Below are 24024 nucleotides of genomic sequence, written 5' to 3'. Positions count from 1 at the left end.
GAAGCAGAGTCTCACTGTGTTACCCAGGCTGGAGTGCAGTGGTGTGAGCTCGGCTCACTGCAGCCTCTGCCTCCCGGGTTCAAGCGATTCTCCTACCTCAGCCTCCCAGCTAGCTGGGACTACAGGCACGCACCACTACACCTGGCTAATTTTTGTATTTTTAGTAGAGATGGGATTTCACTATGTTGGCCCAGATGGTATCCATCTCCTGACCTCGTGATCCACCCTCCTCAGCCTCCCAAAGTGCTGGGATTAGAGGTTTGAGCCACCATGCCTATCCAAAAATGTAAATTTCAAAAGCAAAATTTCATAGAATGTCTCTTTCTTAACCATAATAACTATCCAATAAAGTTACTAATTTTATTTTATTATAAAACAAATGCTCCTAAATCTATTATTTTCTAAATTCTACCACACCTTTCATTCTCTGTCTTCATGCATTGAATATCTATGAAATATTTGATTACCCTATTTCTTGACATTTGAGCCTCACCTGGTAACAGTTGCTGTGTTGGTTTCATCAGGAAAGTAAAATGAAATGCTGGCACTTTGACTCTAGTCTGTTTTCTCTTCTGTCCTGTTCTTTGCATCGGTATATTAAGTATATATTTGCATCTTGATTGAAAAATATGTAACTGGAAACATTAGTTTCATAAAAGGTAATGTTTTATGAAAAGAAAATTAGCTTTGCTCTGCTAGTACTGTAGCATTAAATTAAATGCTTCTTTAGAATTTCCTTTTTTCTCCATGGTAGTTAAGTTAAAACATGAAAAATATTTGTATTTCATGTAATATGACATTTATTTAATTGATATTCTTGCCACAGACTTTTCCCTTGTTTTATTGATAAAAGGAGGGGCCCTCTCCGGAACAGACACCTACCAGTCTTTGGTCAATAAAACCTTCGGGTTTCCAGGGTATCTCCTCCTCTCTGTTCTTCAGTTTTTGTATCCTTTTATAGGTAAGTTGACTGTGAAAATAAATATTGCAATTATGTGCATAAGCATATAGTTATTTCTGAATAAAATAGTGATAATAGTCATTAAAGATATTATTATAGTTGAAATCTTTTCCTAATTAAATGTTTACTTCTTTAATCATTTTCTTCCTTATTTTCTGGTCCTTTTGGTTTGTTTTCTGACCATTTCATTTAAGTAAAATGAGGGTTATTTTCACAGAGTTAATGTTTTGTGCTTTCTGTATTTGGTAAAAACAAAAAAAGTGGAATGATCTAGCATAAAATGTGAATACATTTCTCATAAGGCTTAATACTTTATTTATTTATTTATTTATTTTCAAAAGCTAAGGATTTGTGGAAGGCATGTACTAGGCCAATGTGCTATTTAAAGTTTATACCATAATGGTGAAAATGTCACCTAGCACTTCTTAAAAAATGAAATGTTAATGTTCACCAATGGCCAAATGGACTTTATTTTCAAAATCTGTACTACAGAAGGTATTGTTCAAACCAGTAGGTCCATATATCTTCACAGAAGGCTAATGATATATTTCCCAAAAAGTCTTACTTTTTCAATGGAGGGGATATTTTAGTGCCTTCAAAAGTTTCTATTATTAGTCCTCACTTTATGCAGTACATGTGTTCCTGAAAAGGGGGTGTTGGAAAACGAACTTTAACAACAAAATAGATTGCATTTTAAGTAACTACCAAAATCTGCTACTTAAAGGTGTTCTGTGATGAATCAATTTGTAAAGAGAAAATTCTTCTTTTAATACAAATTGATACTCTAGCATAGATCTGTTGTCCAATTATCTTTAAAGTTGTCCAAACTGGTAATCATAATATACATTTGAAAGTAGTAGGATTATGTCAATATTTGGGAAGTAATAATTGATCACTTTCAAAATATTTAGAATAAAATATTGTGATGGCTTATTGATGACTCTTATTTTAATTATGTTTTTAGCAATGATAAGTTACAACATAATAGCTGGAGATACTTTGAGCAAAGTTTTTCAAAGAATCCCAGGAGGTAAGTCAAAATAAAAATTCTGAGGATTTAAATATATTTATTTTATATAGTTATTTATAGTTAACATGATTCATAATAATTTATAAATAAAAAATTTGAAAGTAAAATCATTGGATTACTTTAGGTATCTCACAATTTCCATGATCCATTCTGATCTTAAAGTTTTGATCTACTTTTATACATAATTTAGTTCTTATTTAGCTGTTTGAAAAAAATTGTATTTATATGCTTCGCGTCCTTTATATTTTAAATTCTTTATGCTTCATATCACCAGTTCTCTGTGCTAACATTTTTTCATGTACTATTTAAACTATATGGTTTCTTAAATAAGCAAGAAGACTATTTTCCCCATTATTTGTATTAAGGTATAATTTAATACAGTAAAATTAGCCCTTTAAAATCTATATTCTGTCGTCAGGCGTGGTGGCTCATGCCTAATATCCCAGCACTTTGGGAGGCAGAGGAGGGTGGATCGCTTGAGCTCAGGAGTTCAAGACCAGCCTGAGACCGACATAGTGAAACCTTGTCTCTACAAAAAGTACAAAAATTAGCAGGACATGGTGCATGCACCTGCAGTCCCAGCTACTTGAGAGGCTGAGGTGGGAGGATCACTTGAGCCAGGAGGTGGAGGCTACAGTGAGCTGTGATCATGCCACTGCCCTCCAGGTTGGACAACAGACTGAGACCTTGTCTCAAAAAATATATTTAAAAAACCTATATTCTGTGAGTTTTGACAGAGGAATATAGTCAAATAACTACAGCTGCAATCAAAATAAAGAATGACAAGCCAGGTACAGTAGCATGTTCCTGTAGTCCCAGCTACTCCGGAGACTAAAGCAGAAGGATTGCTTGAGCCCAGGAGTGTGAGCCACATAGAGATTCTGTCTCTAAAAATAATAAAAATAATGCAGAACAATTCCATCACTCCCTCCAGTTTCCCCATTTCCCTTTGTAGTCAAACCGTAATCTCCAGCTCCCCCTTTCAGCCTCCTGATGAGATTTCTCTCCCTGTAGTTTTGTTTTTTTTCAGAATGCCAGGTAAATGACATCATACCATATGTTGCTTTTTTAAGTCTGGCTTATTTTATTTAGAAAGGTGCATTTGAGATTCAGCTGTGTCTTTAGATACATCAGTAGTTTACTCTTTTTAACAAATTGTTGAGAAGCATCCCATTTTGTAGATGTACAATAGTGTATCTATCACCCAGTTAGGGACATTTTTGTCATTTCCAGTTTTGGGTTATTACAAAAAAAAATCAGTGTGAACATTCTCAAGCAGACCTTTTCAACATATCGCTACAACTTCACTCCCTGTTCAACTTTTCACTATGTCATGGTTTTTAGAATAATTCAGAGATCATGTGTCTTTTTGCTTTGAAGAGCTTCTCATCCAAGCTACATAATCACCATTTCACTGTGACTCTCTCTACAGTTGCCATAACAGTTGAGGAGATTGATGCAAAAACACCTTTCCTCTTAGTGCTTGAATCACTCATTCTAGAGACATACAAAACAAAATGAAATAAAACGTAGAGCTAGAAAGTACAGCTATTCCTCACACAGGGTTTATTGGAACTTGAGATCATGGAGACATAGCTATCAAATCACAGACACACTAATGACCTGCTGTATGAGAAGGTTCATTGTCCTCTCTGAGTTCCAGTTTCCTCATCTCTAAATTATGAAACATAATATTATCTGCTTCATAGACTTGTTGTGCGAACCAAAAGAGGTGAGATAGGTAGTGCCTAGCACACAGTAGGCTTATCCAGTACTGTTAGCTATCATTAATGTTACCCTAGACTGTCTATAGCTTCTGTGCCAGCCCCCAAATTCCAGAGCATGAATGCATAAGCTGAGACCACATGAGTGGGTAGAATGCTAAGAGAAAATGGGCGGAATATAATACAAGACATACAATATAATGTATGTCCTATTTTTTTCTTACTTGTGTATGTAAACAGAAAATTATGTAAATTTTCTGTTTGCATACACAAGTAAGAAAAAATAAGAAAGAAATATATTTACATATAAACTGTGTTTATCTTTTAATCGTTAAGATCCATGGGATTTTTGTGGGGCTTGTTTTTGTTATTTTTTCAGGGCTTTTCTTTCTCTCTCCTTTTTTTTTTTTTCTTTTTGAGATGGGGTCTCACTCTGTTGCTCAGGCTAGAGTGCAGTGGCGTAATCAGCTCATTGCAGTCTCAACCTCCCAGGCTCAGGTGATCCTCCCACCTCAGACTCCCAAGTAGCTGGGACTGCAGGTGCACACCACCACGCCCGATTTTGTAGATATGGGGTTTTGCTTTGCTGCACAGGCTTGTCTCAAACTCCTGAGCGCAAAGGATCTGCCTACCTCAACCTCCCAAACTGTTGGGATTATAGGCATGAGCCATCTCACCTGGCCTCTAAGGTTTTTCAAAAGAGAATTACTAATTCCATATATATATATTTTACACAGAAATTTGCTCTTGTTGCCCAGGCTAGAATGCAGTGGCACAATCTTGGCTCACCACAACCTTGCCTCCAGATTCAAGCGATTCTCCTGTCGCAGCCTCCCGAGTAGCTGCGCCACCATGCCTGGCTAATTTTGTATTTTTAGTAGAAACAAGGTTTCTCCATGTTGCTTAGCCTGGTCTTGAACTCCTGACCTCAGGTGATCCACCTGCCTTGGCCTCCCAAAGGGCTGGGATTACAGAGGTGAGCCTCTGTGCCCAGTCAAAAAAATATATTTTATTACTATATTTCCTATTCAAAAAGTAGCATCTATTTATTGGAAAAGTATTAGAAAACACAGACAAGTAAAATGGAGAATATAGAAAATACTAACAATCTCTTCCTCTTGGGACAATCAGGTGGAAACCATCTTTTCAACCCCCTTCCTGTTTTTACTCTTCCTTCCTTTTTCCTTTTTAATGCATAATTTCAAAGTTTTAAGAATACATGTAATTTCAGATATTCATATGAATAATATAACATTATATATCTTGTTTTATAACACACTTCTTTCTCTTAGTAATATTTTAAGAACATATTCTCATATCAAAACATAAATATATATATATACATTAATGGAAGTTCAGTATTCTGTACAGTATCTATTGTACAGTTGGAGTGACCATAATTAATTTACCTTTCCCTGATATAAACGTTTTGATCAGCAATTTTATTTGCAATTATACAAACAATGTATAAATAACACCGTTCATAAAAATAAAACATTATAGAAAAAACTAATGGTCCCTTGAAACCCCCTTCCTGGTTTTCAATTTTGTAATAATAAAAAATGACTTTTAAAAATGTAGGTCACATGGCAAAGAACATAACTTTATTCTTTCAGCATTTTCAATATTTTGAGATGTGACAGTTTATAATGTTCACTTTGTATATTTTGTGAGGCATTTTATCCCAGAGTATATTTTAGATGTAGGTATTACAAAATTCTTAGCAAAGCTTTATTTTTTTTTCTGAAATACATCACTAATGTCTTAAATTGGCAAGTAGACAATCACTTATACTTTTCTCTGGTAGCCAAAGCCTTGGTTCTTGATATAAGTCAAAGCAGCAAGAAATGTTGGTATAAAAAAATAGCATGTTTACATGCTTTTAAATTTTTTCAGAATTTTTATTTTCAAAAATTTCAATGTTCACCTTTCTTTACTGTTGTTTAAACATTTAAAATGCATGCTTGTGTGCATTTTTGATAGATCGGTATAGGTAATATATCTCATCATTAGATCATTAGTGAAAAATGTCCTTTATGCAACGCCCTTTAACCTCAGTTATTAGGTGCCTACCTGTTGATCCTACAGCACTCTGCCAGAGTTTATCTAGCCCTTAGCAACTTCTCAATGAAGCAAAAGGCTTAAAGGGTAAATAGAAACAGACACACAAATAATTTGGTTCAAATTATGTTCACCACAAATATGTAAATAGTGAGTTCAGGGATTTTGGAATTGATTTTCCTGTTTTATTGTTTTAATTCTTACTTTTATAGTGACTAGTTTTGGCTGAGTTCAACTATTCATGATTAAATATTCCATTCCATGTATATGTATAAATATATACACATACACACATACTCACACCATATACATATATATATACACTATATAGAGAGAAAATACTAATAATCTAATAACCATATATAAAATACACATACGTGGTAAACATTTATGTCATTTTGAAATTTATGTCTTGAAATTTTCTTGTAAGTTTATTAGCCATCTAAGAAAATTAGTGTCATTGTTTAGGATAATAGCTTTTATTTTCTTACCACAATCATTCACTCATTTAAGACTGGATCTCTATAGACTTTAGAGTTTGCAGAAACTGATGCACAATGACTTGGTACTACTGAAGACATTGTTACAATATAATGACACGATCTCTGAGTGAAATTTAATATAAGCTAAAAATGTAAACAATAGTGTCTTCATTGAAATAGATATATAGCTCCTTAAGTGACTGTTTTAATTAGCACAGCTTTTAAAATACGTAAATCCTTGTATGTTTTATTTTATTCTTAAAACTTCCATTTCTATTTGATTATACACACATCGCATATAATTATGTGTAATTTTCTATATATGTATGGAAATTTCTACATATGTATATGGAATATATATGTATATGTAATTTTCTATATGTGTATATTTCCATGTATGTATATGTGTGTGTGTGTATATATATATTATGTGTATATGTATATATATAATTTTCTATTTGTATTTACACATGACCATAGCCAAGAATCTGCAGTGTCTACCAGTTGCAGTGGCTTCCCTGTGGCTTCCGCCCTATCCAATAAGCTGCTTCTGCCACTCGGGGAAACCACTTCTTTCTTGACAAAAGTATAGAACTGTATCAAATATTTTTTATCTAAATCTTGATTTTTAAAATTTTGTTAAAGTATTACTGTCCAAGATTCTTGGGTATAGGAAAAAAAAAACTCTTAGAAAATGTATCATCCTCCTATAGCTTACTTTCTACCTGAAGCATTTTGTCATTAAAGGGTTTTGGGCAAGGAATGACATAATGTTTTTTATCTTTGAAAAGAAATTCTGTAGTTTTGAGTTAAGAGTATACTCTAAGAAGATAAAGGTAGGCGGAAGCATGAAAACTGGTTAGGAGGCTATCAAAATAATTTCAGTGTGAAATATTACAATATCATTTGAAGTATAAGTCATCCTGAAGTTTTTTTGTATTTTTTGTATTTTTGTGATTTATTTTTATTTTTGCATGTTTTTAAGGAGCATATTAACTCAAAATCATTGTCATTGAGGTAGTATTTATGTTTAAGTAATTTTTATAAATAAATGCTGGCTATTCAGTGTGTCACCAATGTGTTACTTATACCTGTAACATTTAATAATATTTATTATGTTTTAGTTGATCCTGAAAATTTGTTTATTGGTCGCCACTTCATTATTGGGCTTTCCACAGTTACCTTTACTCTGCCTTTATCCTTGTACCGAGATATAGCAAAGCTTGGAAAGGTAATTTTTTACATGTTAAATGGGCACAGAAATGTGCCTTGTTGCCTGCATTAATCTATTGTCTACTTGGCAAAGTTCTTAATTACAGCATTTATCTTCAGTTTCTTCTAGTTTACTTATAGTTATGCTAAAGTAAACTGTGTTTGAAACATTAGTTTGTGAGAACTGATAGTTAATGAATATGAACTAATATATTCTTCCTTTTTCTTTTTTAAGGTAGATACCCTAACTGATGTCAGACAGCACATTTTAAATTTAGAAAATATAAATAACTATATTTAAAGCAAATCTAATTTATTGGAAAAGTGTTTCATCTTTTTTGTAGGTAGTTTAAACAATTTAGAGCTAAACTAAGAAGTAACAATGAGTCACTTCAATGGCTTAAAATATTTTTATTTGTAAGTTACAGTGTCTATCGTGCTTATTTTTCATCCAGTGAATTTAGTTTTCAATGTGTTGATTGGTCAATTTTTGAGAATTTAGCCAATATTTATAATTTGTATTATTGAAGAGGAATACTGAACTCTTCTAATGAAAACAATTAAATAATTATTCAGTTCACTACAAATGTTCATTTGTACTTACTCGCAAGGAATATTTGTATTTTACCCAAAATATTATTGGTACTATGTCTACATAATGCCAGTGCCAAACATTCTGACAAGATATTTTTGCGAAGAGTTATTTATATAATACTTTTATATTCTATTTTGAAAAATCCAACGTTTGACTGAATTTTACTTTTCGCTACTATGTTTGACATTGTGTATCCAGTTATGAAGCCCATCCTTCCAGGTAGAGCTGACGGTAGACATAATATTGTAAAGTATCCTGACCATCCCTAATAGTCTTCTGGAAACAAACAAGATGGTATCAAAACATGCTTTTTTGTGAACTATATAAAATAATTGAACTATTTTCCATTTCATATATTCAACGTAGACATAAATGTTAACTTCTGAGCAGTGAAGCATTCATAAAAGGAAAGCTATTAACATTATATCATATTATTAATACCTGAGCATGTTTTCCCTAAATACCCCTTAAAAGTATCATATTGAGATATCTAAGTAAATCTCTCAATGAGTAAAGCAGAGTGGTTAGGAGCTCTAATCTGGAGTAAGGCTGCTTGTATCTGAGTTCCCTCTCTGCCACTTTCCAGCTGTGTATCCTTGGGGATGTTGTTTAATCTCTATGCTCCTCAGAAGGTAAGCCAATTCATAATAGAAACTCCTTTCTAGTTAAAAATTAACAACTTAGAAAACAAGGTTAATAAGATTCACATGAAATACAAGCAGTTTTATATTTATTTTTCCTTATCAGAGAAAGGAACCATAATGTACTTATTCATTTAAAAAAAATTAGGACCAGAAACACAAACCTAGCATAATGAGTTCACAGGACACAGACACACACAGACCAGTTAATATTTTAACCAGTTGACATAATGACAGAACAGAGAGGAAGAAGCAAAACAGGCCTAGAAACACACACCAAAGAGCAAAACCACGTAGGAAAAGTAGAGCTGGAGAGCAGAGAGGAAAGGCTGAGGTACCTGCTCCTTAAAAACAAAAGGAGGGGGAGGAGTGTGTGCTCTTGGAAGGGGAGAGTAAAGTAAAACAAGTAGAAGCAGCAACTACAGATAGAAAAAAAACACATGTCGACACTAAAGTAGGACTTGAAGAAAAAAGAAAACATAATTTCACTTTTACTTTCATAAGCAAAAATCACCAGTTTTGTGTTCTATGCAGAAGCCACCATAAATGTTTAAAGCCATATTGCATGCTGTTGACAGTCATATATAATACTTGCTCACCTACTTGGAGTGAGTGCGGGGAACCAAGACTATGATCTGATAAGAAGTTACCTGCTTGACATTGTCAACACCAAGATGCAAGAATAACCTACTTAAGAATTAGGCAGAAAAATCTATGTGTAAATTTACCCAATTAAAATTGAGAAAGATTTAACATTCTAAATAAAATAATCTCTGTTCTAAATTAGCAACACCCTTGTGTTTTCTTTTACAGATCTCCCTCATCTCTACAGGTTTAACAACTCTGATTCTTGGAATTGTAATGGCGAGGGCAGTTTCATTGGGTCCGCACATGTAAGTTTTGTGGTTACATTTGTTAGTCTTTGGTTTATGGCCTTCACATAGATATTTATATGGCATAAATGTAGAAATATAAAGTAACCATGGTATCAGAAACATCATTTATGGTTAGTATTTGACAAAATGAGATAAAATAATTACAGGTAAGTAAACATGCATTTTTCATTTGGACCCTACAAGGCTGATAGAATTAAACCAGGTTTACCCATTATTTTAATGGGCAGCCCAAAGAATTAGAAAAAGAAAAGAATTTTGAATAGTTGAAAAGAGGAACAAAGTTTCACTAGCTTAGAGTGAAATGAGAAGAATAAGGGGCATAGTGGATGTTTTTATCCAACAATTAAAACGTGAACACTGAAAACCATCCTTTATTCTCTTCTGATTATTTTATTAATTATTTTGTGTTAAAATACTCCATCATTTGTGAACTACTGATAACAACTGATAGTGCTATTTGTTTCTTTTTAATGTTATTATTTGGCCAGGTAAAATGTTGACAAATTGGTATTGGTTCCCCCAATTTTAAAAATGTTACTCATTCATTAAATTTTATAGTGTGTGTACTGTCCATCTAAACTACACTGTTAATATGCTATGCTTATATAGTAGATTTCCCAGATACGGACTGGGCAGTTTATAGTCACAGTCTCAAAAAAATGCTAGATTGAAATCAGCTTAGATTGGCTTTACATGCTGAATTGGGTTTCCACGATTCACAATAAATATTAGCCGAATAAATAAATAATATATTAAGGAGCGTTCAGGGTACCCTAAATGTTTTCTCCAAACAAAACAAAGAAAAAATAATTTAGTATGTAATATCTAGCACAATGCAAGGAATACTAGATTTTTAATGAATGGCATCTGTAAGTAAAAACATAAAAGGAAACCTAATGTAGAGTCCTAATTGTTAACGCAGTGGCCAAGGTGATTTATCTTTTCTCATTGATTAATTGTTGCTCTGCAAAATTAATTCATTTTCCACTGATAGTCTTCTTAGTTTACCGGAAAAATACCAAAGTAAGTAAGTAAATAAATACATAAATAAAATAAGGCCTCAAGTTTATTGAGGAAAAAGCATGAAATATCTATGAAATATCCAGTCTAAGTGCATTTGATATAGCCTTTTCTTTCAAAAAAGCAAATGCCCATTTTGAAAGGATTGAAAAAAAGAAAGCATAAATATCTGTAATGTTTATATAAATCTTTTTCCTCAAATAACTTAATCCTGATTCATTTTTGTATTGGTCAACTCAGAATGTCATAACAAAGACACATAAACTGAGTAATGTTAAATGACAGTAATGTATTTTCTCATAGCTCTGGAGGCTGGAAGTTAGAGATCGGGTGCCAGCATGGTAGAGTTCTGGTGAGGGACATCTTCCTGCCTTATTGAGGGCAGTCTTCCTGCTGTGTCCTCACATGGAAGAAAGACAGCAAGATCTCAGGTGCCTCTTTTTATAAGGGCACCAGTCCCATAGTGAGGGCCCCATTCTCCCTTCATGTACTTATCTAACCCTAATTGTCTCTCAAGGTCTCCCAAAGACCTCAACTCCAAATGCCAGCACATTGAGAGTTAGGGCTTCAACATATAAATTTGGAGGGACACAATTCAATTCACAACATTAGTGGGTTTTTTGGTTTTGTTTTTCTTTTTTTTAGAGACAGGATCTCACTCCCTCGCCCAGGCTGGAGTGCAGTGGTGAAATCATAGCCTTGAACTCTTGGGCTCAAACAGTCCTCCTGCCTCAGCCTCCCATGTAGCTGGGACTGCAGGCATATGCCCCACACCCAGCTAATTTTTTATTTTATTTTTTGTAGAGATGGAGTCTCACTAAGTTGCCCAGGCTGGCCTCAAACACCTGGCCTCAAACAACCCTCCTGTCTCAATTTCCCAAGGTGCTAGGATTAACAGGTGTGAGCCACCGTGCCCGACCTACACTAGTGGTTTTGAAATGCACCTGTTTCACTTCAATATGGCCATTTATTCTTTCACTTTAGTAGACATTTACTGAGTTTCTATTGTTTCCAGTGATTGTGTTGTGCCTTGAGACAAAAAGAGTAGAGAGAGGCCGGACTTAGCAAATCGTTCACAATCAACAATGGAGAAAGGGCATATTCTAAACACCCGCCCGCCAAAAAAAAAAAAAAAAAAAAAAAAAGGAAGAAAAATAAATGACAGTACCAGGTAGTAAGTGCAAAGCAGAAAAATGAAAGAGAGGTAGAGACAGTGCCAAAGCAAAGGGTGCTTAATGATCTACCCTGATCAGGGAAAGTTTCCTGAAGAAAGAAAAAATATGACCTGTGTGTTTTAAAAGATGAATTGAAATTTTTCCAGATACATAGAGGGTAAAGGTATTACAGACTCAGGGAAAGGTATGTATAAAACGTATACTTAATTCTACTGATTAATATCATTTTGTGCATGTATGCACAAAAACATATACTTAATTCCACTGATATTAATCTAGTGTCTATTATGATGGTACCATATTCAGCTCTGGTTTTCAAAGCTGAATTCACAGTAACAGAAAGCTAATAAGTATATTAAACAGAATACAGTAAAGTATAATTTGGGCTAAAAGTTTTAACTGTGTAAGACCAAACTGTTTTAATTGATATGTTTTACTATAAAAAGTGTTTACAGGGAAAAAATAATTAGGTTATAATAAAAGATCTTATAGGTTTGGTAAATATAGTATTATGAGACAATAATGAAGGGAAAATATAGCTAAAGTAGAAATTAACTTAATCCTCAGTTGCACCATGGGAGAACAGTGTAAAGCAATGATTCTCAACACTTGTTTCACATAGAATTATCTGAGTAGCATTAGAAAATACGGATGCCAGGGCCCCACCTGTAGAGATTATGAAGGAATTGATCTAGGGGCCAGGCAATTGGATTCATTATTTTCCTGCTGGGGATTCTATGAACAAAGATTCTAGAGCCTCTTGGTTTAAAGAGATTAAAATCGTGAGTACATTTTTTTTTAACTGACACATTGTTTCTAAAATTAAACCAGAGATTTTGTGTTATTTTAGTTACTGTTGTGTGATCATTTTTCATGATTCATTCTCCACTATTTTATTCAGTATTTTTTATGTGCAAAATGTCATGTGAAATACTGTCATGAATACATAGAGAAATAAAATATCTCTGCTTTCAAGGGGCTCACAGTTTAGTGAAGAAGACAAAGCTAGGCAAATGACTATCATATAGGCAGTGTACCTTGATACAGAGAAGAAAGGGCAGTCCGCTTCCTGGTAGGGCTTAAAGAACTGATTTTATGACCAGAGAGCTATTTAGGTCTGTTGTCAACAAAACGTGGCCTGTATCTGTCTGACCTTCCTTTAGTAGTGATACAATATTTTATCTGAGTCTTTGAAATTTAATAACAAGGATTATTTACTTAACTCTTTCAATATTTAGATGTTAAAGAGGTATGTTTTTTAATACTGTGCCACCTTTTATGTGTTTGATTACTACTGCAAACAACTTCTGTTCATCCTGATTTACAATCAGGCTAATCAAATCCCAAGTTCAGGAGTTGGCATGGTAGCTAGTCAGGCAGGCTTCTTTCTGAAAATATGACAGCAATGAAAGCTTATAATCCATAAAACATGAGAAATTCAATACCCCATGTGTGGTTTTCTTCATTTTCAGCTTAGATGAATGATCAGAAAACCTGCGGTTTTTTCCATAGGTCTTTTAAAGTGATGTTTGAGAAAGCTCTTTAAACCCACTATCAGAAAAGGCGAAGGTCTGTAATGGCTACTGGTGTTGACCTTGTTACTATGGAAACACCATTTTAGTGGTTATGTTTTAAAAATAAAACACAATTCAATTTCCTTTTCCATAATTTATAGGGCCATAAATTCTACTTTTTGATATGATTTCAAATATCTCACAATCCAATGACTTTCAGGTTTTTTTGGAAATTACGTTCAGTTTTACTGTATTTTCTAAACTTTTGCTTTCTAAAAACTGAGGTAGCAAAGAAATTTAATTGCTTTTCAGAAAGCGTGCTGGTATAAAAATGCAGTAACAGTTCTCCCATTTTTTTTCTAACCAGAATCAAAGGTATTATCACTGTGAAAGACCTTCATTCAATGCCTCACTAATAATTAATTATTCACATTCAGAATAGAAATTATAACATAAAGTCCAAATTTACAGCTATTTTCCGCTCATATGACATCTTTCTTACAGCATTTTAATCGTGTGATATTCTAAACAAAATCCCAAAAAGTGAGTCTATACTTTCAATACGCATTTATGCATATAAAATGTGTCTTCCCCAAGGATCTCAATGCAATTTGTTTCCTTACACCTACAACGGATATTCTAACCCTGAAATTCTACAGTTTAATGCTACACATAAAGAACAAGAGATGGGGTTAAGAAAAGGATTTTTTTTAATGGGTAAAGACAGAGGAAGGTACATATTTAAGGAAAGAAATGATTCATTCTGACAAATATTAGCCATTGATCTTTTGTTTAAGTTCAAAGGTACATGTGCAGGTTTGTTATACAGGTAAACTTGTAACTTGGGGGTTTGTTGTACAGATTATTTCATCACTCAGGTATTAAGCCTATTACCCATCAGTTATCTTTCCTGATCTTCTCCTTCCTCCCAAGTTCTACCCTCTGATATGTCCCAGTGTGTGTTGTTCCTCTCTCTGTGGCCACGTGTTCTGATCATTTAGCTCCCACTTATAAGTGAGAATATGTGTTCTTTACTTCTCTGTTCCTGCATTAGTTTGCTAAGGTTAATGTCTCCCAGCTCAATCCATGTTCTTGCAGGGGACATGATCTCATTCTTTTGTATGGCTGCATAGTATTTCATGGTGTACATGCACCACATTTTCTTCAGTCAGTCTGCCATTGATGGACATTTAGGTTGATTCCATGTCTTGCTATTGTGACCAGTGCTGTAATGAACATATGCATATACATGTTTTTATGATAAAACAATTTATATTCTTTTGGGTATATACTCAGTAATAAGATTGCTGGGCCAAATGCTAGTTCTGCTTTTTCAGATCTTTGAGGAATCACTACACTGTCTTCCACAATGGTTGAACTAATTTGCATTCCCACCAACGGTGTATGAATGTTCTTTTTTCTCTGCAATCTTCCCAGTGGCTGTCATTTATTGATTTTTTAGTAATATCCATTCTGACTGGTATGAGATGAAATCTCATTGTGCTTTTGGTTTGCATTTCTCTAACAATCAGTGATGAGCATTTTTCAGATGAATGTTGGCCACATGTGTGTCTTTTGAAGAGTGTCTGTTCATGTCCTTTGCCTACTTTTTAATGGTTTATTTTTTTTCTTGTAAAATTGTTTAGGTCCCTTATAGATGCTATATATTAGACCTTTGTCAGATGCATAGTTTGCAGAAATTTACTCCTGTTCTGTAGGCTGCCTGTTCACTTTGTTGATTGTTTCTTTTGCTGTGCTGATGCTCTTTAGGTTGATTAGATCCTATTTGTCAATTTTTGCTTCTGTTGCAATTGCTTTTGGAATCTTCATCATGAAATATTTGCCCATTCCTGTGTCTAGAATGGTATTGCCTAGGTTGTCTTCCAGGGATTGTGTAGTTTTGAGTTTTACGTTCAAGTCTTTAATCCATCTTGAGTTAATTTTTGTATATGGTGTAAGGAAGGGGTCCAGTTTCAGTCTTCTACATATGGCTAGTTATCCCAGCATCATTTATTGAATAAGGAGTCCTTTCACTATGGCTTCTTTTTGTCAGATTTGTCAAAGATTAGATAGCTGTAGATGTGCAGCCTTATATCTGGGCTTTTTATTCTGTTCCATTGATCTATGTGTTTGTTTTTGTACCAGAACCATGCTGTTTTTGTTACTGTAACCCTTCAGTGTAGTTTGAAGTTGGATAGTGTAGTGCCTCTAGTTTTGGTCTTTTTGCCTAGGATTACCTTGGTTATTTGAGCCTTTCTTTTTTTGTTTGTTTGTTTGTTTGTTTTTGGTACCATGTGAATTTTAAAATAGTTTTTTTTTCTAGTTCTGTGAAGAATGCCATTGGTAGTTTAATAGAAATAACATTGAATCTGTAAATTGCTTTCGGCAGTATGGCCATTTTAATGCTATTGATTCTTCCTATCCGGGAGCATGGAAGTTTTCTTCCATTTGTTTGTGTCAGCCCTTTTTTTTTTTTTNTTTTTTTTTATCAGTATTTTGTTGTTCTCCTTGTATAGATCTTTCACCTCCCTGCTTAGCTGTATTCCTAGGCATTTTTGTGTGTGGCAATTGTGAATGGGATTGCCTTCCTGATTTGGCACTCTGCTTGAGTCCTGTTGGTATGTAGGAGTGCTAGTGATTTTTATACATTGATTTTCTATTCTGAGACTTTGCTAAAGTTCTTTATCAGCTTATCCTTTTTGGCTGAGACGATGGGGTTTTCTAGATATAGGATCATGTCATTTGCAAATAGGGATAGTTTGACTTCCCCTCTACATATTTGCATACCCTTTCTTTCTTTCTCTTGTCTGATTGTTCTGGCCAGAACTTCCAGTATAAAATTGAATAGGAGTGGTGAGACAGGGCATTCTTGTCTTATGCTGGTTTTTAAGGGGAATGCTTCCAGCTTTTGCCCCTTTAGTATGATGTTGACTGAGCTTTAGTCACAGATGGCTCTTATTTTGAGGTATGTTTATTCAATTCCTAATTTATTGAAAGTTTTTAACATGAAGGGGTGTTGAATTCTATAAAAAGCCTTTCTGGCATTTATTGAGATAATCATATGGTTTTTTTTCTTAATTTCGTTCTGTTTATGTGATGAATCACATTTACTGATTTGCATATATTGAACCAACCTTGCATCCCAGGGGTAAAGCCTACTTGAATGTGGTAGATAAGCATTTTGATGTGCTGCTGGATTTGGTTTGTCAATATTTTGTTGAGGATTTTTGCATTGATATCCCCCAAAGATATTGGCCTGAAGTTTGTTTTTTTTGTTTTGTTTTGTTTTGTTTTTTGATGTTGTTGAAGTTGTTTCTCTGCCAGATTTTGGTATCAAGATGATGTTGGTCTCATAGAATGAGTTAGGGAGGAGTCCGTCCTCCTCAATTTTTTGGAACAGTTTCAGCAGGAAGGGTACCAGCTCTTCTTTGTACAGCTGGTATACTTCAGCTGTGAATCTCTCTGGTCCTGGGTGTTTTTGGTTGGTAGGCTATTTATTATTGATTCAGTTTCAGAGCTCATTATTGGTCTCTTCAGGGAATCAATTTCTTCCTGGTTCAATCTTGGGAGGGTATATGTGTCCAGGAATTTATCCATTTTTTTCTAGAGTTTCTAGTTTACGTGCATAGCGGTGTTCATAATATTCTCTGATTGTTATTTGTATTTCTGCAGGCTCAGTGGTAATAGTCTCCTTGTCATTTCTAATTATATTTATTTGGCTCTTCTCTCTTTTCACCTTTATTAGTCTATCTATCTAGCTATCTTTTTTTTTTTTTTTTTTTTTTTGAGTTTTCAAAAAACCAGCTCCTGGAGTCATTGATCTTTTGAATGTTTTTTGTGTCTCAAATTCTTCAGTTCAGGTCTGATTTGTTTTTTTCTTGTCTTTTGATAGTTTTGGGGTTGACATTCTCTTAGTTCTTTAGTTATTTTATTGTAATGTTAGGTTGTTAAATTGAGATCTTTCTAACTTTTTGATGTGGAGCCACTGAATTTTTTGATGATGTATAAATTATCGTCCTTTATGTTGCAAATGTAAACAAGCACAGAACCTTAACTGGTTGAAGCAAAAGAGAATTTACTCCCTTAACTGTAAGTTCAAGATTAGTCCTATTTATCAGGTATGCTTGAATTTAAGAGCTCCATTGATGAAATCAGATATCATTTCTCTTTTATCATATCTTGCCTGTTTTGGCTTTAGTTTTTAAAAGCTTTTCTGCCTGACAAGATGGTAGCAGCAATCTCAACCTACATCAATTCAAGTTCAAGTCCGTAGAAAGAGAAAGAATGTTCTCTTTGAAGGTACCTCCAACCTCACTCATAGAATTAGCTCTGATTGGCTTTAACAAAGATGTTTGATGATTACAGACTCTATCATCATGGCCTGTGTTGAGTTGTTTGTCTTTAGGTTACATGCCCGACCTGGATTTAGGGATAGAATGAACCCAACTAAAGCACCTGAAATAAAAATGGGGAAAAGGGTGTCCCAAAGGACAGTGATGCCAGCAGAAGTGGGAGTAACCTTTGCAGGGTGCAAACTACAGATGTCCACTTCAGGTGATGAGAGTTTCAATCAAATGGTATGGGTAGAAGCCAGGTTAGAGAAAATTAAGACATAAGTGAGTGATAGGAAAGTGAATTTGGGGTATTCTTCCTCCTATTTTTCCCCTTCCCTGTCCTTCTCTTCTTTTTTTGTGAATAACATCTATGAATGAAAGTGACATGGCAAAACAGTGACTTCAGAGAGTAAGAGCTCTAAAAAATACCTTCTTTATCATGGGATATATTGAACATGTGACATGGGCCAAGCGAAAACATAGAACCCAAAGTCCTCCGTGAGATGATGAAAGGCTGGACTTCAAGATATAGTTAGGGTGATCTTGGAGAGGAGCTAAAATACTTTGTCCTTTTGAAACAATAGGATAAGAATATAAGGAGCAAATTATGAACGAATTCTGAAGATCAGTGAAGGGAATTTGAGTATTCATGCCTGATAACCTATATTTTTTCAAAGATGAGATGATTATCTGAAAGTGTGGTAAATAGAAGTAGGTTCAGAACGTGAATATTCTGGTTGGTTAAATTTCCTCTTGGTTTCACCATAGGAAGTGAGAAGGGATTTACACATAGGAATAAAATCTTAATGTGTTTGTTAAATTATCTTTAGTTATCTTCTGTGTGTGTGTGTGTTTTTTTTTGTATGTGTATTTTCTGCCTCTCACTATATTGGAACTACAGTGAGAAGAGAGATTACAATTGTTTTCTTCACACTTTATACCCATTACTCAGCAACGTGACTAACAAAGGAATTAGAACGCATCAAAGAATTGCTGAATCATCAATTGGATGCATGAATGAATCCATGTGCCTTCTCGTTTTAGTCCATTCAACTTGGGGATTAACTGACCAAAATTTTGAAGTAATGAGACAATAAAACATTGTCTTGAGACAAATAAAAATTTCATACAAACACTGTCAAAGAAAATTTGCCTAAGGCTCCTTCCATACTAGTAAAATTTGCTAACTAATTTGATAACTAAAATACTATTTGACTCCAGGCTCTGCAACACTCACTGTTAAAGCTAGTGGTATGTTTTACCAGGAAGGTTGCCTACATGAAAGATGCATAGAACAATTGCTTTACCTGAGTCTACATAAAAATAGGAAGGACATTTGCAAGACAATATCTGCTCAGGGAGGATTAGTCCAGTCACTGTGTTAGCGGAGCTGGAGGAACAGCCTAGACTGCTCAATATTAAGCACTTATTTCACCTACCATTAGTTATTCTTATAAATAGATGCCTTAGTGGGATTTACCACCTGTCTGTTATTCTAGTTAGAAGCCAGACTGGTCTGGTCTCTGGTACAGATTCACAACCAAATAGCAAAAATAGAAAGAAAAAGGGAACCTGTTCTTTGAGCCAATAACATTTTATTAAATGTCTAACTGATGCCAGTCGCTCTTCGAGGTACTGGGACTGTAAGATGAAGAAAGCACAGTCCTTGTCCTCAGATCCCTATAGTTTGTGGAACAAACTTATGAAAGACAATCTCAGCATAATAAGTAATAAACTTATGAGTAAGTGCGATGGAAACAGGAAATAGGTTGGGCCCTTAGCCCAACCTATGCAGGCAGGTAATATTACAGGGTAAGAAAATACATGGGTTTTGCTTTAAAAAATAAACACGCATTAGTTGCTTCAAAAAGGGACACAGGGAATGGGTAGCTTGTTAGGGACAGGTTGGAAGATATTGTTGGGAGAAATGTGTGTGACCCAGAGATGGGATACATATACTGTAACAGCAGATGGAGCTTGAGGTTCTAACATTAGGAAGAACTTGGAGAAGATGAATACTTTGCCATTCGCTGGGGGAACTACCATATAAATTAAAGGCCTTCCTTTGACAATTTTCTCCAAAACTCTTTTTTACATTGCTTCTCAAATGCATTTTATCATAGTTTTAACAAGTGTCATATCTCCAAATTATCTCTTTTGAAAAACTGCTGAAGATGGTCCTGTTCTTAGTCTCTTTGCGTTACAATAACAAAATACCACAGACTGGGTAATTTACAAAGAACAGAAATTTGTTTGTCACAGTTCTGGAGGCTGGGGAGTCCAAGATGAAGGCACTGGCATTTGGTGTCTGGCAAGGGCTACTCTCTCTGCTCCCAAGATGACACCTTGAACTCTGCTTCCTCTGGAGGGTACAAATGCTACATCCTCACATGGAGGAAGGGATGGAAGAACCAAAAGAGACTGAATTCACTTCCTCAAGCACTTTTATAAGGATGCTAATTTTATCCATGAGGGTTCTGCCCTAATGGCCTAATTACTTTCTAAAGTCCGCACTTTTTAACTTTGTTTCACTGAGGATTAAGTTTCAACATGAATTTTAGAGGAAATGCAAACATTCAAACCATAGCACCCACTGATCCTGACTTCCCCATCACCACAAGCTATATAGCTTCTGCATTTAGAAAGTAACTAGGATGTTGGTGATTCTGAGCTGAAAGTTGTGCCAGCGTATAAAAGGAAATGAGCCTAGAGAGTTTGGCAGCGACCAAGATGAAGGAAAGTTTTACATGTGGTGGTGAGAAACTTGAATTTGTACTTTAGTTGATGGGGTATTGAAAGTTCTTAAACAGGTGAGTAACTAGATCAAGTCTCAGTTTTAATTGAGCTTCTCTTGCAGTGGAGGCAAGGACAGATGGGAGTATAAAGACCTGGAAGGAGGCTATCTATAGCAAGCCAAGCACCCAGGCAAAAGGATTCCATTTGCCAATGGAAATGATATAAGGATAAGACTGGTAGTGAAGAGGAGGGGAAATTCAAGTAATTTTAAGCTGGTAAAATCAGAACTTACTAACTGATTGAATGAAGGCACTAAGAGTACAGGAGTTACTTAGGGTGATGGCAAAGTTTCCAGCTTAGAGAACTATATGGGTAGATGGTCCAGAACTCACTGACAAAGGAAGAAAATAGAAGATTCTGCCAGCAAACTACATTTATTAAATGCCTACTTGGTAAGTCACTCTTCTAGATATTGGGGCTACTAAGACAATATATCACGTAGCTTTTCCAGAGGTCTCTTACAGCTTAATTGAACGTCGGGTATGGCAAAATCACATACAGGGGTCTACCTTCTTTTAAGTTTTTTATCAGGATAGGAGGGGAAGATGATTTGGAAAAAAATATAGTACATTTTCAATATTTTATATCCTCATTTTGTGAGATCCTTGAGGGAAGAGGAATAGGAGTCACCCAAACATTTGGAAATGCAAGTCTGGATCTTGGGGAGGGTGATATGGACGAAACTGTACAGGGACTGCATATAAGGTAAAGAGAGGCACAGTCCAAGCAGAAACCCAATGACAAAGAATTATCTGGACATCACATCTGAAATTACGTTTATTTTTAATTTAAATTTACATGGTATTTTAGTCCTGTTTTATGAAAAACACAAGGAACCAAAGAGACACCCATAATTCTGACAAGTATTCATTATAACAAAAAAGTAAAATCCTGCCCCCTCCCACCCATACTCTGCCCTTTTAATCTAAACCCTTAGAAGTAAACAGTTAATACCAATTTTAGAGTTCACAGAGGAATGAGAGACAACCCAGTAGGTGACAGAATGAGATTCAAATGAGACTAGTGTCTCAAATGGCAAAAATGAAGTATTTGTGATGTTTATGGTGCCAAGCTATGCTAGCTTTCTACATTATTCATATTCTAAAAATTTATATTTCAGCAAAAAAAAATAGTATAAAGTTTTATGTAAATTTTGACTAGAAATCAGCTTTTTAATAAATTTATTTGAAGAGTTATTTGGGTTTAATAAAAATTTGATCTAATAGAATATATACTTTTTAAATAGTTTCAACTTTTATTTTAGATTCAGGGGATACATGTGTAGGTTTGTTACATGGGTTTGCTGCATGACACTGAGGTTTGGCGTACAAGTGACCCAGTCACCTGTACAAATGATCCCGTCACTACTATGATAGTGAACATAGTACCAATAGGTAGTTTTTCAACCTTTGCCCCTCCTTCTTTCCCCTCTCTACTATACTGTGTTCCCAGTTCCAGAGTCTGTTGTTCCCATCTTTACATCCACATGTACCCAATGTTTAGCTCCTACTTATAAATGAGAACATGTGGCATTTGCTTTTCAGTTCCTGCATTAATTTGATAAGAATAATGGCCTCCAGCTGCACCCATGTTGCTGCAAAGGACGTGATTTCATTCTTTTTTATGGCTGCATAGGATTCCATGGTGTTTATGTACCACATTTTCTTTATGCAATCCACTGTTGATAGGCACCTGGGTTGATTTTTACGTCTTGGCTATTGTGAATACTGCTTCAGTGAACATACAAGTGCATGTGACTTTTTTGTAAAGTGATTTATTTTCCTCTGGGTGTGTACCCAGTAATGGGACTGCTTGGTTGAATGGTAGTTCTATTTTAATGTGTTTGAAATATCCCCAAACTGCTTTCCACAGTGGCTGAACTAATTCACATTCCCACCAACAGTGTATAAGTGTTCCCTTTTCTTCACAGCCCCACTATATCTGATATTTTTTGTTTTTCGAGGCTGGGTTTTGCTTTGTCATCCAAGCTGGAATGCAGTGGGGCAATCATGGCTCACTGCAACTTTGACTTTCTTTCTGGCTTCAAGCAGTCATCCTACCTCAGCTCCCTGAGTAGCTGGGACTACAGGTGTGTGCCACCACGCCTAGCTAATTTTTAAATTTTTTGTAGAGATGGGGTCCCAGTTATGTGGCACAGGCTGGAGTATCTGGTTTTGTTTGTTTGTTTGTTTTTACTTTTTAATTATAGGCATTTCTACTAATATGAGATGGTATGTCATTGTGTTTTTGATTTGCATTTCTCTGATAATTATGATGTTGAGAGGTATTTCTTATTGGCTGTTTGTATGTCTTCTTTTGAGAAATGTCTGTTCATTTCATTTGCCCACCTTTTATTGGAGTTATTTATTTTTTGCTTGTTGAATTAAGTTTCTTACAGATTCCGGATACTGGAACTTTGTCAGATACATAGTTTGTGAATAGCTTCTCCCATTCTGTAGGTTGTCTGTTTAGTCTGTTGATAGTTTCTTTTTGCTGTGCAGAAGTTTTTTCATTTAATTAGGTCCCACTTGTCAGTTTTTGTTTTTGTTGTGATTGCTTTTGAGGAATTAGCTGTAAACTCCTCACCAAAGCCAATGTGGGGAAGGGTATTTCCTAAGTTTTCTCCAGGATTTTTATATTTTGAGGTCTTACATTTAAATCTTTAATCCACCTCGAGTTAATTTTTGCATATGGCAAAAGGTAGGGGTCCAGCTTCATTCTTCTGCATATGGTTAGCTAGTTATCTCAGTACCACTTGCTGGATAGGGAATCCTCTCCCCATTGCTTATTTTTGTCAACTTTGTCAAAGACCAGATGGTTGTAGGTGTGTGGCTTTATTTCTGGATTCTCTATTCCATTGCATTGGTCTTTGTGTCTGTTTGTGCACTAGTACGATGCTTCTTTAGTTAGTGTAGCCTCATAGTATAGTTTGAAGTCAGATAATGTGATGCCTCTGGCTTTGTTCTTTTTGCTCAGGGTTGCTTTAGCTAATGGGACTTTTTTTGTTCCGTATGAATTTCAGAATAGTTTTTTTCTAAATTTGAAAAATGATGTTGGATAGTAATAGTGTTGAATTTGTAGATTGCTTTGGTTAATATAGTCATTTTAATGATATTGATTCTTCCAATCCACAAGCCTAGAATGCTTTTCTCATTTGTGTGTGTGTGTGTGTGTGTGTGTGTGTGTGTGTGTGTGTGTGTTTTAATAAATCAGTTTTAATGGTTCAGGGTGATTTCTAAGAACAATTTTCCTGAGCAGCTTTATATATTCGTGTAAACCATGGTTGTGTACAGAACATAATCAGCATACAAGTGAGCTGGGAGTGAGAAAGTGGCAGAGCTTTCGGTGGTTGCCGGAGCTGGGGGAAGTGGCCAGATCTGCTTGTCATTAATAGCTTGCAGTGTGACAGGCAACATGGAGCCTCTGTTTTGTGTCCTCCAGAGCTCTTAACTCCCGGACGTGTCTGGCTGAAGAGGCTCTTACAACAAAAATGCAGCAGCCTCTGCCAGAATTGTATATTTGAAAGTGCCTCTGTTTAGCTGAAAGAGGTTGGGCAGGTACCATAGAGAGGCACAATGTTTTT

General features: G+C 35.1%; 1 protein-coding gene across 4 annotated transcripts in view; it reads left to right on the top strand.

The window, feature by feature from the left end:
• Window positions 1-24024, top strand: part of SLC38A11 (solute carrier family 38 member 11) — a 60477-nt gene that overhangs the window by 9719 nt on the left and 26734 nt on the right. For 3 of the 4 annotated variants that reach the window (XM_037745735.1, XM_017548204.2, XM_017548196.2), the window contains exons 4-7: window positions 827-961; window positions 1926-1991; window positions 7383-7489; window positions 9520-9599. In XM_037745735.1, coding sequence (XP_037601663.1) covers window positions 827-961; window positions 1926-1991; window positions 7383-7489; window positions 9520-9599 — 388 coding nt within the window. Of the gene's footprint in view, window positions 1-826; window positions 962-1925; window positions 1992-7382; window positions 7490-9519; window positions 9600-24024 lie in introns of those variants that run through there. The other variant, XM_037745738.1, reaches the window with a different exon arrangement.

The sequence above is a fragment of the Cebus imitator genome, unplaced genomic scaffold (genome assembly GCF_001604975.1).
Source record: "Cebus imitator isolate Cc_AM_T3 unplaced genomic scaffold, Cebus_imitator-1.0 Scaffold10, whole genome shotgun sequence".
NCBI classification, from domain to species: domain Eukaryota; kingdom Metazoa; phylum Chordata; class Mammalia; order Primates; family Cebidae; genus Cebus; species Cebus imitator.
Note: the sequence above shows the minus strand (reverse complement) of the source record. Positions and strands in the feature narration are given on the sequence as shown.